Below are 14,355 nucleotides of genomic sequence, written 5' to 3'. Positions count from 1 at the left end.
GAATGTAACACCTTGCATGTCACGGGTTCTAAGGCACAAGAAAATGGGCATAACCATGTTAACCATATAGATTTTTCAATGAATTTAATTTGGTACCTCCTTAGTGTTAATGACAATTTTTGTGTGGAATCATGATGAGGAAGGGTAACAAGACCCATAGAAGTGTTTTGGATTTTTTGGACTACATTTCGGGACATATCAGGATCCCAAAATAGTAAAGGTATGCCACGGAGGGGTGGCACACTCTTATGCGAAATCAGTGAAGGTCCACTATAAAAGCTTACCACGCTCTTGTCTCACCATGATAAGGACATACGATTCCCTTAGGCCGGCGCGATAAGGGTGTGCCACGCCCAAGGGTCCAAAACGTCAATTCTTGTTCTTTTAGGTTTGGGATGGGGGATTTTTTTATCCTTTGTCCTTTTAAAAGACCTTAAATGTCCTATTAACCCTTATTTTCCATTAGTTATTAGAAATTATCAATATACTTCCTCCTCTCAATTCTCAAGAAAGTTAGTTAGGTTTTTGCTAAGGATTCTACTCCCAGTGATCTGAATTCAAGTCCTTCTCAAAATTCCTTAGTCACTAAGACATGTTGAACACTCTCTACTTTAATTACTATTCTAAAGTGTGAATTTTGCATTGTTTTACTAATTTTATTGTTGTTCTAAAGTTGGGCTTGAGAATTGTCATTACACATATTGAATATTAATTTTCAATTTTTTGCATGTTATTTCTAACCACTCGTAAAGGGTTTTGATGGTTTGAACAAAATGGTTGAAAGAATGAATTTCATTACATTAATTTGGTAATATTGAACATTATAAATGATTGAAGTTATGACTTTTAAAACCTTTGAAAAAGCTTTGCATTAAGATGATAAACCAAGACGCTACCTATAATACCCCGAGAATGTCAACCAATAGAAGAATCATGCTTCAAGCTCTTGAGAAATAAATTTTAGTGATTTGATAGTTTCATGATCAAGTTTTATGAATGTTAGGGCCTCAAAAGTGTCCTAGCTATTAGACAAATTAAAACATTCCTTACCGATTGAATTCTTGAGAAAAATATTGCCTTAGTCAACTTTAAACTATCCTATCTTCCATTCTACAAAGAATTTTTAAACTCATGACATACCAACAGATAGAAAATTGAATTAACTTTTCAACGATACCAATTTTTCCCAAATACAGTATCGGGGTAAAAAGTTATGGATGTTTTACTGAAAACTGTCTAAACTGCCAGAAGCGACGAACCGTCATGCCAGTGACGAACCGTTGCCCAAATCCGTTGTAACTGAGGCAGTGAGTTCGTCACTGGACAAATTGTGATGGAACACAGCGATGAACCGTTGCACCAGTGATGGACCGTCGCCTAAATCCGTCGCAACTGAAGCAGTGAGTTCGTCGCTGGACAAATTGTGACGGAACACAGCGATGAACCATTGCACCAGCGATGGACCGTCGCCTAAATCCAACGTAACTGAGGCAATGAGTTCATCACTAGCCAAATTGCGACGAAACACAGTGACAAATTATCGCACCAGTGATGGACCGTCGCCCAATTCTGTCGCAACCTCCGTTCAGCAATTTAAAGTCGTTTTAAGAGGGGTATTTGCGTCATTTTCTTTTCCCACCCCTATTTAGTTCCATAAACACGGGATTAATCCCCAAATTTACCAAAATACACCCCTTTCTCTCAAATTCTCTCAAGAACCAAATCTTAGGGCCTCAACCTAAGATTCAAGATCCCTCAAAATTTCACCGTTAAATTCTAAAATTTATTCAAGAATTAGAATCTCCAAACTAAGATCTTCAAGAATCATCCATCAAAAGAACAAATAGGATCCCAAGAGCAAGTGTTCATCCAAAGTTCATAATCTAAGGTATGTAGGGTTTGAACAAGGATAATCCTTTCATCCTTGTGCCCAAAACTTTATTTTAATCACAAATTTACTGCAATTTATATGATTTCTTATGAAATCCAAGTTAGGGTTTATACCCATTATCATTGTTTTCAAGATTATAAGATTTTCCATGATTTAGAAGTTGAATCATATGAGAATGTTTATATTTTGATATATATAGCTGAAATTTTTAGATTTTAAGATGATTATAATGTTTTGTTATCAAGCATGAAGTTGAAATCATGAGATTCGTATTATGAGTTATTTTTCAATATCTTGATTGAGATGATTGAAAGCATTTTAAGATGATTGTTGTGTGTGAAGTTTAAATATGATTTTGATGCATTAAAGCTTTATATTTTGAGTCCTAAGTACAAGTGATGAGTTTATAAGGAGATTATGATCTCAAGTTTTGTTGACAAGTTTTGATAAGTGCTTTCAAAAGCAAAGATTGATATTTTGATTATTTATATTTCAAGAACTTGTGATTTTAAACACCCTGAGATTTGTATATTTTGAGTTGTATAAATAATATTTGATCTTCAGATCCCCAGTCGAGTTTTGGAATCCACTTTTCAGAGTTTAAAACAGATTTCAGATATGAGTTTGGGTTTCATTATAAACCATAAGATTATTTTAAAAAGTGGATTTTCAATGAGATAAGTGAGATAAATTAAAGAGAGTAGTATTTATCACCGAGTTGGGTAAGTTACTATGGTTTCATACCCCAGAACTACGTGCCACCATAGGATTAAGATTATTGGGCCTGAGGCCGAGATTGTTATTACTGAGTTAAGGTTATATTTCCTAGAAAGAGTATAATGCTTATCCCCAACATAAGGTTTCTTCCTTAGGAGGACAAAACGTTGGACTCCATGTAGCTCGCATGGTTATGTTGGTTAAGAGAACCTTCCTTGAGATAAGATATTTTACTTAAGAGAAGTTATTTTCCTAATAGAAAAGTTTGCAGAGTAGTTTCTTAAAAGTATTCTTCCTAAAGCTTTGAGATAAGTTATTTTCCTACTAGTAATGAAAGGCTTTTAAAAGTATCTCCTCAAGATAGAGTATTTTTCCTTAAAGTTCTTAGAGCTTGCATACTACATATTTTATAATAGAAAAGATTTTAGAAACTAAGTGTAAAGGGTCACAACTATATTTCATATTATGTTTTACTAAAAGAGTTGAGTTACTGAGTTTAGCTTTAGAGTTCAGTTTTTAAAAGAGTGAGTCCTTTCTACATTTAGACAATACGATTTAAAGAGAGAATACAAGTATAGTTTTTAGAACTATGTGTAATGACTCACCAAATCTATACAATATGCTTTGCTATTCCTGATTTATGAGATTTAGTTTTCAAATTACTCAAGCTATGTGAGTTATTTCAATTTAGCATGCATGATTTCTATAAAGATTGATATTATTGTTTAACTATTGCATACACCCTCATATACTCAGTACATCCTCAAAGTATTGATCCACATATATGTCTATGTGCTAAATTGTCTCATAATGTAGGAACAAGTTGTAGCGCATATACTATATTTTAGTCAGTTCGCAGCCTCCAGTCAGTAAATGATGAGTTCTTTTGATTCAAGGGCTTGAGTCAGTTATATAGTTTGAGAAGTATTGTATTGTCTTTATTCTGTTGTATTGAGCTGGGATAGTTGGGAGTCATGACCCAGCTACCTATAGCCAGTACTAGTACAGGCTTCATAGACAGTCAGTAGAGTCAATGTATTTTATTTCAGTTTTGTTGGTAAAAGCAGAGTTGTAATTTTGTAAATCCAAATTTGTATTGATCAAGTTCAGAGAAGTTTTATGTTGCCACTGATTTTGTTTAGATTTATGTATTTTATTCAGTTGCTTATGAGTTATGCCAGTAGAAGGGTTAGCTTGGGGTCACTTGTGATCCTAAGTACCGTGTGACGTCTCGGGACCCATTTTTGAGGCATTACAATACCCCATCTTTTTAAAATAGCGAAAGAATTGAATTTCATGATTTGCTTTGAGATTCTTATGTAATTTAATGATGAATATGACTTTGATTTTGAATAATGTAGTTAGGAAGTCGTTAATGTTTTATAATAATATTTTCTTAACATGATATGAACAGCTTACAAGTCTTGGTATGACGATATCAATATGAATATACCTAATGAACGACTCCATCATTAATGTTACGTGAAAAGTATTTTAATTAGGCTCTAAAAGAAATTGCATAGCTTCACCATGAAGGCATAAGTCCTTGTAACCAATGCCCGAAACCTGTAATTGCCGGCATAGAAATGTCTTACTTTAACTGAACGACAAAATAGTATCCTCAAAAGGAGGATAGTCCTTAACATGAGGACAATATGTATGGTGACTTAGTCTATTACAGACTCGTGCCTAATCCTCATTATGTGAGGCCAACATGTACTGGGGCGTAATACCCCGTAGTCGTAACACTATTTTAATGCATCAAATATGACCTTTTGGACCCCCGTAGAAATGGTAGATCATGTGTTAGCGTTGTGGGAGGTGTTGGGGCTATTTTAGAACCTCAAAACTAAGTAGGCGTCACAAAGTAGGGCTTAGACGATGGCTAGGCATAGCATTTCCAACGCCTACCTTCACTAAAAATATTAGGCCATGGCTTAGGCACCACCGAACATGGGTTAGGCCATGGGTTAGGTGCAGCCCAACCTGTGTTAGGCAATGGGTTAGGCGCCGCTCAACCTGGGTTAGGCCATGTACTGGCGCCGCCTACCCTATATTTTGCAACGTAGGGGCTCCATTTTTAAGTTATTTCAAGGTTAACCATGTATTTTTACGTTTCATAACCTTCCTAAAACATATTTACACGAAATTAAGGCTCCCAAATACATTTTAACTCAATCAAATCCCTAATTCATCTTCTAAAGCAAAAGAGAGAAACCAACTTAGGGTTTGCACATTCAAGCTTAAAGGTCAATCTTTTCACGATTTGTTCATCAGTAAGGTACGTGGGACTATCCTAGAACCTATGGGCATGGATTTATTGTTTTCAAACTTATTTTAAAGGCTATATATATGTATATACAGAATTGTCTTAAGATCATTGATAAACTTGTATTGAAAATATTGCATCTTGATAAAGTGATGCAAAAATTATGGTATAAAGTCCTAAACTCAAAATATTTTTCATGTGATCATCTGATGTTTAGAATTGTGAAATTAAATGAGAGCGTGGGATATGTAACTCCCTCTTTTGCTATGAACTTCATCGATTTTACTTATTGAGAATGTGTTATACAAATCGCTAAATATTTGAGCTTGTTATGTACAAATTGTACTATCTTTATGAGATAATGAAAGGTATGTTTTACTTGTGTTATAAGTGATCATTTTCCCCATTAAGAGTGGTTTTAAATTGACTGAAAAAATGATCACCGTAGATAAAGTATGGAAGAGAGAATGGTTTAGTTTTTAACTATTTTGAACTATAAACTTTTTTTTTAATTTGGAGATCTTTTGGGTGGTCAATAATATCTTTTGAAATAAGAAAAGGGCAGTAGATATGTTGTCATATGGCTTGCAAGTCTGGGTATGACGATACCCCATTTTTTATGTGCCCAAAGATAATAAGAGAGAAATAAATTTTCAAGAAGAAGTTATGCTTCAAAGGGTATAAAATTGGGCTTAAGAGGGTTAGATGGTTACCAGAAGAAAGCATGAGTCCATGACAACTCATTGCCCGAAATCATGATTTGCCGACATGGGTTTATGTTACTCGAAAGGGAAACTGTACGCTGGCGACGGCCCTATGGCGTAGTAGATAAACAAATACTCCAACCCTTGCGACAAACTTGGGTTAGGGGCTTGGTCGTCGAGTCAAGAGAGGTTTTCATATAACTCGTGAGATTACAGATTGTAGGGTGTACCATTTATCTCAAAAGTAAGACAAAGAGTCGAGTCGAGATTCATACATATGTTTTGAAATCTTCTGATTATGCCCATGGAGTTTCAAATGTTTATGATGACATGTTTTATGAAATGCTCTCACCTATGTTGTATACGCATATATTTTTCTTTTGAATTTTTCTATGTAACAGTACATTTATATTGACCCCTATATTTCAGGTCTAAGGCCCAATCTAGCGGTCCTACTAAATAGTAGATTGTTGTCAGACATTTAGAGTTGGTGAGCCTCTCTTACTTCGGAAGGCGTCTTATTTACTTATGTTGATCTCATTTGGTTTTAGTTCATGGTCCAACTGAGGGCCTTGTCCCAGTTTTAGATAGATTGTTGTTTCCAGTTGTAGTAGAGATTTCGCAGACTTGTATTAGATGGTTTGAGTTTTATTGAACTTATGTCCGCATTGCTCAGTTGAAATAGTAAAATGACCATGTTTCCATTTTTTCCGCATTTTGATAATAGATGAATATTGCATATGATTACAAGTTAAGATGGCTCTCAGCCTTCATGGTTTGGGATGCCCGTCACGGCCAAGGCTTAGGTTTGGGTCATAACGTGGAGCCCTGCCGATTGGGGAGTTCTAGACTCATATAGTCTGTGAGTAAAGACATAACGATAAAAGTTACATAGTTAGGATTAAGTTTTAATTGAGCATGTAACATATCCTTTTCTCTTACTCTGGCATCCTATTACAATTATGATTATTGAACATATTCTTTATTAATGTTTTTGGTAAATTATGTATTTTATCCCCCTCCTTGGATTGCATACTAACACTCATCGTATTGACCATCCCCGAACACTACATCGATTTATGATGTAGATTTAAAGGGATTTTCTTATGACCCTATGCAACATTAGGTGGCTCGGTATCTCTATTGCGCAACTATTGAAGTGGTGAGCCCTCCCTTACTCGGAAGGCCTGGGTTCTTTTAGCCCTTTTTGGTTTAAGCACTTTATTTCTTTCTTTCTGGCATAGTCGGGTTATGTCTCGACTTTGTGAACGTTTTATGGATAAAAGTTTGTAGGCAGTATTGGGTTATGGTTCCTAGATTTGGATTTGGGTTTTAAACTTCATTTTGTTACTCATCAAACTCTCTTATGTTTTGAGTTCATTTTCGCAATTATAATTATGGCTATGCTTATGATAAATTGTGAAGGGGACGTCTCAGGCCTTCATTGGTTTGGGATGATCCCACGGTTCGAATCGTGATCGATATTATACTATACAGTATAGGATAATATAATGTTTGGATGAACTGTATCTTTCACTACTGTTTAATAACAGTTTTATTGTTTGGTTTGATGATATGGTACTGTATCATAATTGGTAAGTTTACTAAAAGGTCCTTAATTTTTATAAATGTTAAATATATCAATAATTGTTAATACAATAATTTTCTTCCTGCTAATTTGTTACAATTTATGTCATGTAAATATGTTAAGTTGTTAAGTTCATATAAATTTTAAGAAAATCAATACAAGAGTTGATCAAAATAAATGTAATCGGATTCATTTTTTATTGTAACGAATTTCATTTTCTTTGGTGTTATAAAATGTGACTACCAATGACAAGTACAAAGCTAAATGCATGTTTTGTGTATGCTACGGGTGCGTTCAATGTTGAATACAAAAACAAATTAGGAAAATAAATTATTTCTTACTTATTTTCTTGTGTTCATTACGTAAATAGGAAATGTTTTCTAAGTATAGTTATATATATATTTAACACAAAACATGAGAACGAATATGATAAGGGGAGGGGTATGAAAAAAATATGTTTTTTTTTTTAAATATTTGATGGTGACGTAGTGGAGTGGGGTAAGAAAAAAATTAATCTTTTTAATAATAAATTAAAATAATTTTTTTTGTGGGTGCGTGGGTGGGAGAACTGGTAGGAAGAGGTGCTGGGATAAGAATTTTTTTTTTGTAACTTTTTAAGAAATAAAAAAATTGGTACAGGGAGGAGGACTAGCAGAGGGTGGGGGGGAGGGGGTGTAATAAAAAGTTTTGAAATTTTTTTTAAAAATAAATTTTAAAAAAATTTATGGGGTGGAGTAAGAAAAATGTTTAAAAAAAAATTAAAAGGAAATTTTAAAAATAATTTTTTTTTGGGGGGGAGGGGGTGGTTAATGGGGTGGAGGTCGGGGTAGGAAGTGGAGTTAATTAATAAAAGATAAATGATAAAATATGATTATATAATATTAAATAAGTAAATAATTAAAAAATAATAAACAAACCATGTGATACCACCAAATCGATGCTTACATAAAATGAGAATTTTAATGATTATCAAATCATGAAATTAAATCATATCATACCATACATTTTCAGAAACAATCAAAGCAAATATAATTTTCTTACTAATGATATGATGAAAAGCCATCACCAAACAGTGTGTTAGTCTCACTCTCAGCTAACACAAAAGTTCACGAAAGTGGTCTAAGTCACTTGTAACAATTTTATTTATGCAATCAAAAAGATGAGGGGATTTTCTCTCTATTAGTCTTCACTCTCACGTGATGTTTTAAAAAACAGTTCGGGACTCGCAATGAGGGAAACGTAGCCAAAAACACTAGAGGTGTTGTAAATATAAAATAATTGGTTGATAAATATAAATGATGAGATAATTTTTTCTTTACTAAATTAAACTCAAATTATGTTTTTTTTTTTTTTTGAAGAATTTAAGATTCCATGCATAAAATACTGATTTTACCTCATTATTTCAAATTAGAGACATGAAATAGCATATCCAGCCTTTTAAATACACAAAATTGAGGATATATTGCCACTTTTCCCTCTACTAAATTAAGAGGTACGTCTCCCATCCAAAATTAGAGCACGCCAAAACAGAACCACTTTCAAAGAGAGAGAGAGAGAAACTCCATTCCGTGACTGAAGATGATGGCGAGGAATATTTCAGTGTGCAAATACAATGCTATTATTCCCTTACGCTCTTATTCAACATCCTTTTCAGTGAAGGGTAAAGTTGGAATACGTCTCAATTTTGAGAATGAGGTTAAGTGTTTAGATGACGCCGTTACTCTCTTCCACCGAATGGTGAGAATGAAGCCTCTTCCTCCCTTCGGTCAATTGTTTAAGACTATGATAAATATGAAGCATTACGCTTCTGTCATTTCTCTTTTCCGAGAAATGAGGAAATTGGATATTCCAATTAATGAATTCATCTTGAATAATGTGATTAACAATTATTGTTTGATGCATCGTGTTGATTGTGCATTTTCGTTGTTACCCATTTACTTGAAAAGTGGCATTCCATTTGATGTTGTCACCTTTACCACTCTTATAAGGGGATTATTTGCTGAAAATAAAGTCATAAATGCAATTGTCTTGTTCAAAAAATTGGTGAGGGACAAGATTTGTGAGCCCGACGAAATCATGTATGGAACCGTCATAAATGGGCTCAGCAAAAGGGGTCATACTCAGAAAACTTTAAGTTTGCTCCGTTTAATGGAACAAGGGAACACTAAGCCCAACATATATATCTATAACATTGTCATAGATGCCTTCTGCAAAGATAGACACTTAGATGCTGCTATCAACCTTCTGAACGAGATGAAACAGAAAGGGATTCCTCCGGACATAGTCACATATAGTTCATTAATTGATGGTTTGTGTAAGCTTGGTCAGTCGGAAAAGGTTAAGACTTTGTTATCTGAGATGGTGAATCTTAATATTTATCCAGATGTGTGCACCTTCACCATGGTGATTGATGGACTATGCAAAGAAGGGAAAGTTGAAGATGCCGAGGAAGTAATGAAACACATGGTCGGAAAGGGTGTAGAGCCTGATATAATGACCTACAATGCGATAATGGATGGATATTGTTTGCGTGGTCAACTATATAGAGCGAAGAGAATTTTTGATGTCTTGATAGGTAAGGGCATTGAGCCTAACATTTTTAGCTATAACATACTAATAAATGGATTTTGCAAGGAAAAGAAAGTGGCCGAGGCCATGCAATTATTTGGTGAAATTTCTCAAAAGGGATTGAAACCTGATACTGTTACCTACAATACTATCTTGCATGGTCTGTTTGAAGTTGGAAGAATTGGTGATGCAAAACGAGTTTATGCTGAGATGCTATCTGCGGGACCCAAACCTAATATATGCACTCATTCCACTGTGATCGATGGTTATTTTAGGTACGGACTTGTTGAAGAAGCTATGTCACTCTTTAAAAAGTTGGAAAGGAAGCGAGAAAATACAGATATTGCATTTTACACGGTTGTCATTAATGGACTGTGCAAAAATGGTAAACTGGATGAAGCTCATTCTGTTTTTGAGAAGCTTTCTTTGATTGGATTGCCTCCGGATGTGAGAGCATACAATACAATGATAACTGGATTTTGTCTACAAGGATTGTTAGATGAAGCAAATAGTATGCTAAGAAAAATGGAGAAGAATCGTTGTTTGCCAAACAATGTCACTTACAATGTGTTTGTGCAAGGATGTCTCAGGTGGAGCAAATTTAGTGAAATGAGAACTTTTATGAAGGAAATGGCTGATAGGGGCTTCTCTTTTGATGCAAGTACAGCTGGATTTTTGGTAAACGTTGTAAGGGAAAATCCTTCTGTCCTTGACATGATACCAGAGCTTCACTCGAAAAATAAGTATTGAATATTTGTTTTGGTTGGTTTATTCGGCTATGCTATCACTGTGATACAATTTCCTTTCATCCCTGCAAAAGATATGGCATCCAATGCAATTGCAAAAGGTGATGACAAATAGAGCATTGCTTGAGTTTTCTAGGAAGCAGTATTGAGGAGGTACATCAATTTTGATTACTCTTTTTTACCATTCTTTTTCTTAGAATTCAAATGTTATTGCACTCTTAATATGAGAAAAAATGGTGACCAATAATGATCTTTTTAAAAAAGGAATAATGGTGAGTTCCCCTATGTGTACACATTATAAGTGTAGTAATATCATTTTCAGTTCTATTTAGTTTTCTTCGGGAACATCAAAACGTTCATGTTTCTGAGTAACCCTCCCAAATAGAAAAAAAACATTTTTGTTTTACAGTGTTGTAATTAAGGGATTGTGCAAAAATAGTAAACTCGACGAAGCTCATGCTATTTTTGAGAAGTTTTCTTCCATTGGATTGCTTCCGGATGTGAGAACATACACTGTAATGATAAATGGGTTTTGTCTTGAAGGGTTGTTTGATGAAGTTAAAGGTATTTAAGAAAAATGAAAGACAATGGTTGTCTCCTCCAAACAATGCAACTTACAATGTTATTGTGCAAGGTTTTTTTAAGGTGCAATAAAATCAGTGAAATGGCATCTTTCATGAAGGAAATGGTTGGAAGGGGCTTCTCGTTTGATGCAACTACAACTCGACTTTTGATAAACATTGCAAGGGAGAATCCTTCCGTCCTTGACATGATACCAGAGCTTCACTCCAAAAATAAGAAGTGAATATATGTTTCAGTTGGTTTATTTCGTTATTATACCATTTTCTTTTGTCCCTGCATGATAAATGGCATCAAATGCAGTTGCAGAAGTTGAAAAAATGGCAATTAGAACACCACTTGAGCTTTCCGGGCAGGCTTCAGAGGAGGTAGATCACTTTTTATACTTTGGTTGTTTTTCTACTCTTATTTATCTTGACATCGTGTCAATGCACTCTTAATATGAGTAATAATATGAGATCCCTTTATGTGTCTATATTATAAGTTTAGTTTCCTTTTATGTACTATTATTTTCGATCACTTTGAGATTCAATAACAGCTACCTGTAACATAGAAAATGTTATGGAAAATCTCTCTAACTTAACCCCTATAGTATGAATATTTGTAACTTTCATGAAATTAAATAGAACTTGTTCAGCTATGATAGGGTATATATAACTAATGTTTATGATTTTTTAGCTGACAATACAGGTAAGTGTTGGCCGAAAAGTTTTAAATCTCAATTTTCTGCTGTCTAGTTTTGCAAGATGATTTATTGGACGCCGACATAAATAGTTGGTCATAGTTAGACATATGTAATGTATTGCAACCAAATGCTCTTTGTAATTTCTTTGTCCCCTCCTCTCTCTCATTGACTTTCTTGAATTTGATTACATCAGGAAAGTCATAGAACTGGGAAGATTATCCAAGTAACGGACATTGCGGACTTTATGACAGAAGAGGTAAATTTGTGGGCTCTTCTATTATAAAAGAAATGTGCAGCATTGAAATGGGCTCCCTGTCAGAAGCTATTCTAGTAGCTAGATCTGTAGTTAGATTGCAGGACATTCTTTTTCAATGAAGTCAAATTTGTTTTTGTGGGTTGCAGAACAAGTTCATCACGGCCGGACCAGAAACTAAAGTATGAAAGTATTCAATGTGTTATTTTTTGCTTCACTTTTCAAACATCTACCCTTAGTGAAAATAAGCTGAAATACTTCGCAGCATAATCTATCACCTTCCTGTACATTTTCAGTCTTACACCAAAAATCTGAAAACAATAGGGGCGGACCTATAGGCAATCCTTTGGTGCTCCGGCGCAGGTTAGGTATAACAATACAAAAAAGGTATAAAATTTTGGATAAGGTTTATAAAAGCACCCACGAAGATAGCTGGGTGCTTTAGGCGGAACCGTAAAGCTTTGGTCGTCAATATATGTGTTCGAACCTTTCGAGCACCCAAGATCCCGCAATCCTGGGTCCGCTAGTGGTCAAAACAATATACATCTACATTTTAAATTACTAGTGTTCTCTTTTTCACCTTTCCTTTCCAGATCATAACAACTTTGCTGGTCCTGTGTTCTGGAGCTATTTGATGTCATATACTTTTGCAATTCACCAACAGTTCTTTCAGATTTCCCAACATGGACCGTCTTAATTCAACTAATTTCAAAAACATGCGCCAAAAAGGAGCTGTAAACTTCGTAACCTTCTTCACAAAGGATATACCTGTTGCAAATTATCATTCCTCTTCTTTTTAAGTTGTGTTGAGTCAAACATGTCTTTCTTGCCAGTAGCCATGTGAAGCATTCAACCTTGCAAGGGGCTTTATCTCCAAGGGCATATATGATGTTGCCTACTACCTTGGGAGAATAACTTGTATACTGATTTTATCAGGAAAACGCTGGATTCTAGTTGCTCGTCTGGTTCTGCTTTCAGCCCTTGGCATCCTTCAATCACTTGCAAAAATTGGCTCATTCCTCCCTTTTACAGTTCACTACACCTTCTATCTAAAGGTATGTTCTTGTTACATTATTCTAGAGTTCAAAAGTTAGTTGACGCTGTTAAGCTACAGTAACTAGATTTCCAGAAGTTAGTTGGGACAGCTAGAGTGTAGTTAGTTGGGACTGTTAGTAGTAATTAATTCTGTTAGATAGAAGAAGTCGATCAAGCTGTATTTTAGATAAATAGTCATCGTAATTAGCATTTTACATTTATGACATGAAATATTCACAATCTTCTTCTTCTCCTAAAATCTGTTCTCTCTATTTTTCTTCTTTTCTCACTGATTGTATCCTCAAGCTTCTTCCTGGACAATCATTCGATCCTCGAGTAACAGTTCTATCCTTGAGGAGACAGATACATTTCTACTGTTACAAAGCTGAAAATCCTGGGAAATTGCTCCGTGAATGGCATGTTCCATGAATTCTTGGCCGAATAGGATTCTACCACCTCCCAGTTTAATTGGAAAATGCTTTGGGAGTTTGTTCCAATGTTCCTGAGAATTATATATATGGTTTTCACCTGATTGGTTTTACCACATTGTATTCTGAACAGAGACTACTGTCCTTTCTTCATAACATATCTTTAGTTTTGAGCTGTTTTGAATTCTCTGAAGTTGATTACGTGATTTATAAAGTTCATAGAATGACAAAATTATTCTTTCTTTTACTGCTTGGAAGAGGGATGACTCATATTTGGTGTTCTGCTGTTTCTGCAAGTTCGAATTTCATACATAAATGTTCCGTTGGTTGGATTTGAACATGGTCTCTTGCAATAGGATTTGAAGTTTATGGGTTTTGAATTTGTCACCGAACCCAATAGCTTGTCTTAGTTACTGGATTCACACTTAAATATTCATACATGTTTGATGAAATTACTGACACTAGTTTTATGTGGTCTAAGCAAAAGCTATTGGTTTCGTCCTTGGTATTTTACTAGTATTTCTTCATTTTTGATCTTGTAGTGTTTTTGTAACTTGTATTTCCTCTTTGATCAACTATAAAAGCGAATCTACCATATGACTTCTTGTTGGTTATTACCGTCTTCACCTTTTCTTTTATCTTTGTATTAATTTTCTATCTAAAAAATTGGTCGCACATACAAGGGTAACACGCCAGCAAGAAGTAAGATGACAATGAACAAAGCCAAAGAAGATGTCAAAATGTCTAATCAATTAAGCATCGGGATTAAGCTAAGTTGGTGAAATTAAAAGTGAAGATTCATTTTCATGACCTTATTGAGGAAGATGAGAGTTTAGAGACAACACTAGTATAGCTTGATAAGAAGATATTGAGAAAATTGTTTCCACACCAC

At 34.7% G+C, this 14,355-nt stretch overlaps 1 protein-coding gene across 4 annotated transcripts; it reads left to right on the top strand.

Moving 5' to 3' along the window:
* Positions 1 to 8,661: 8,661 nt before the first annotated feature.
* Positions 8,662 to 13,710, top strand: LOC107873590 (pentatricopeptide repeat-containing protein At1g62670, mitochondrial-like). Of its 4 annotated transcripts, none has more exons than XM_047413476.1 (6): positions 8,662 to 10,636; positions 11,027 to 11,284; positions 11,366 to 11,430; positions 11,941 to 12,003; positions 12,937 to 13,055; positions 13,342 to 13,710. In XM_047413476.1, exon 1 carries the CDS (start codon positions 8,748 to 8,750, stop codon positions 10,485 to 10,487), a length of 1,740 nt encoding a protein of 579 aa, XP_047269432.1. In that variant the 5' UTR covers positions 8,662 to 8,747; the 3' UTR covers positions 10,488 to 10,636; positions 11,027 to 11,284; positions 11,366 to 11,430; positions 11,941 to 12,003; positions 12,937 to 13,055; positions 13,342 to 13,710. The 4 variants fall into 4 exon arrangements, with proteins under 4 accessions (XP_047269432.1, XP_047269430.1, XP_047269431.1 ...); XM_047413474.1 differs by having other exon boundaries at positions 11,941 to 12,734; positions 12,834 to 13,055; XM_047413475.1 differs by having other exon boundaries at positions 11,129 to 11,284; positions 11,941 to 13,710.
* The last annotated feature ends 645 nt before the right edge of the window (positions 13,711 to 14,355 follow it).

This window comes from Capsicum annuum, chromosome 6, assembly GCF_002878395.1.
Source record: "Capsicum annuum cultivar UCD-10X-F1 chromosome 6, UCD10Xv1.1, whole genome shotgun sequence".
NCBI classification, from domain to species: domain Eukaryota; kingdom Viridiplantae; phylum Streptophyta; class Magnoliopsida; order Solanales; family Solanaceae; genus Capsicum; species Capsicum annuum.
This window is presented reverse-complemented; position numbering and strand designations above follow the sequence as displayed.

Excerpts from the sequence above, each read along its gene's own strand:
- LOC107873590 (XM_047413475.1), top strand. The coding sequence starts at position 8,748 with ATGATGGCGAGGAATATTTCAGTGTGCAAATACAATGCTATTATTCCC.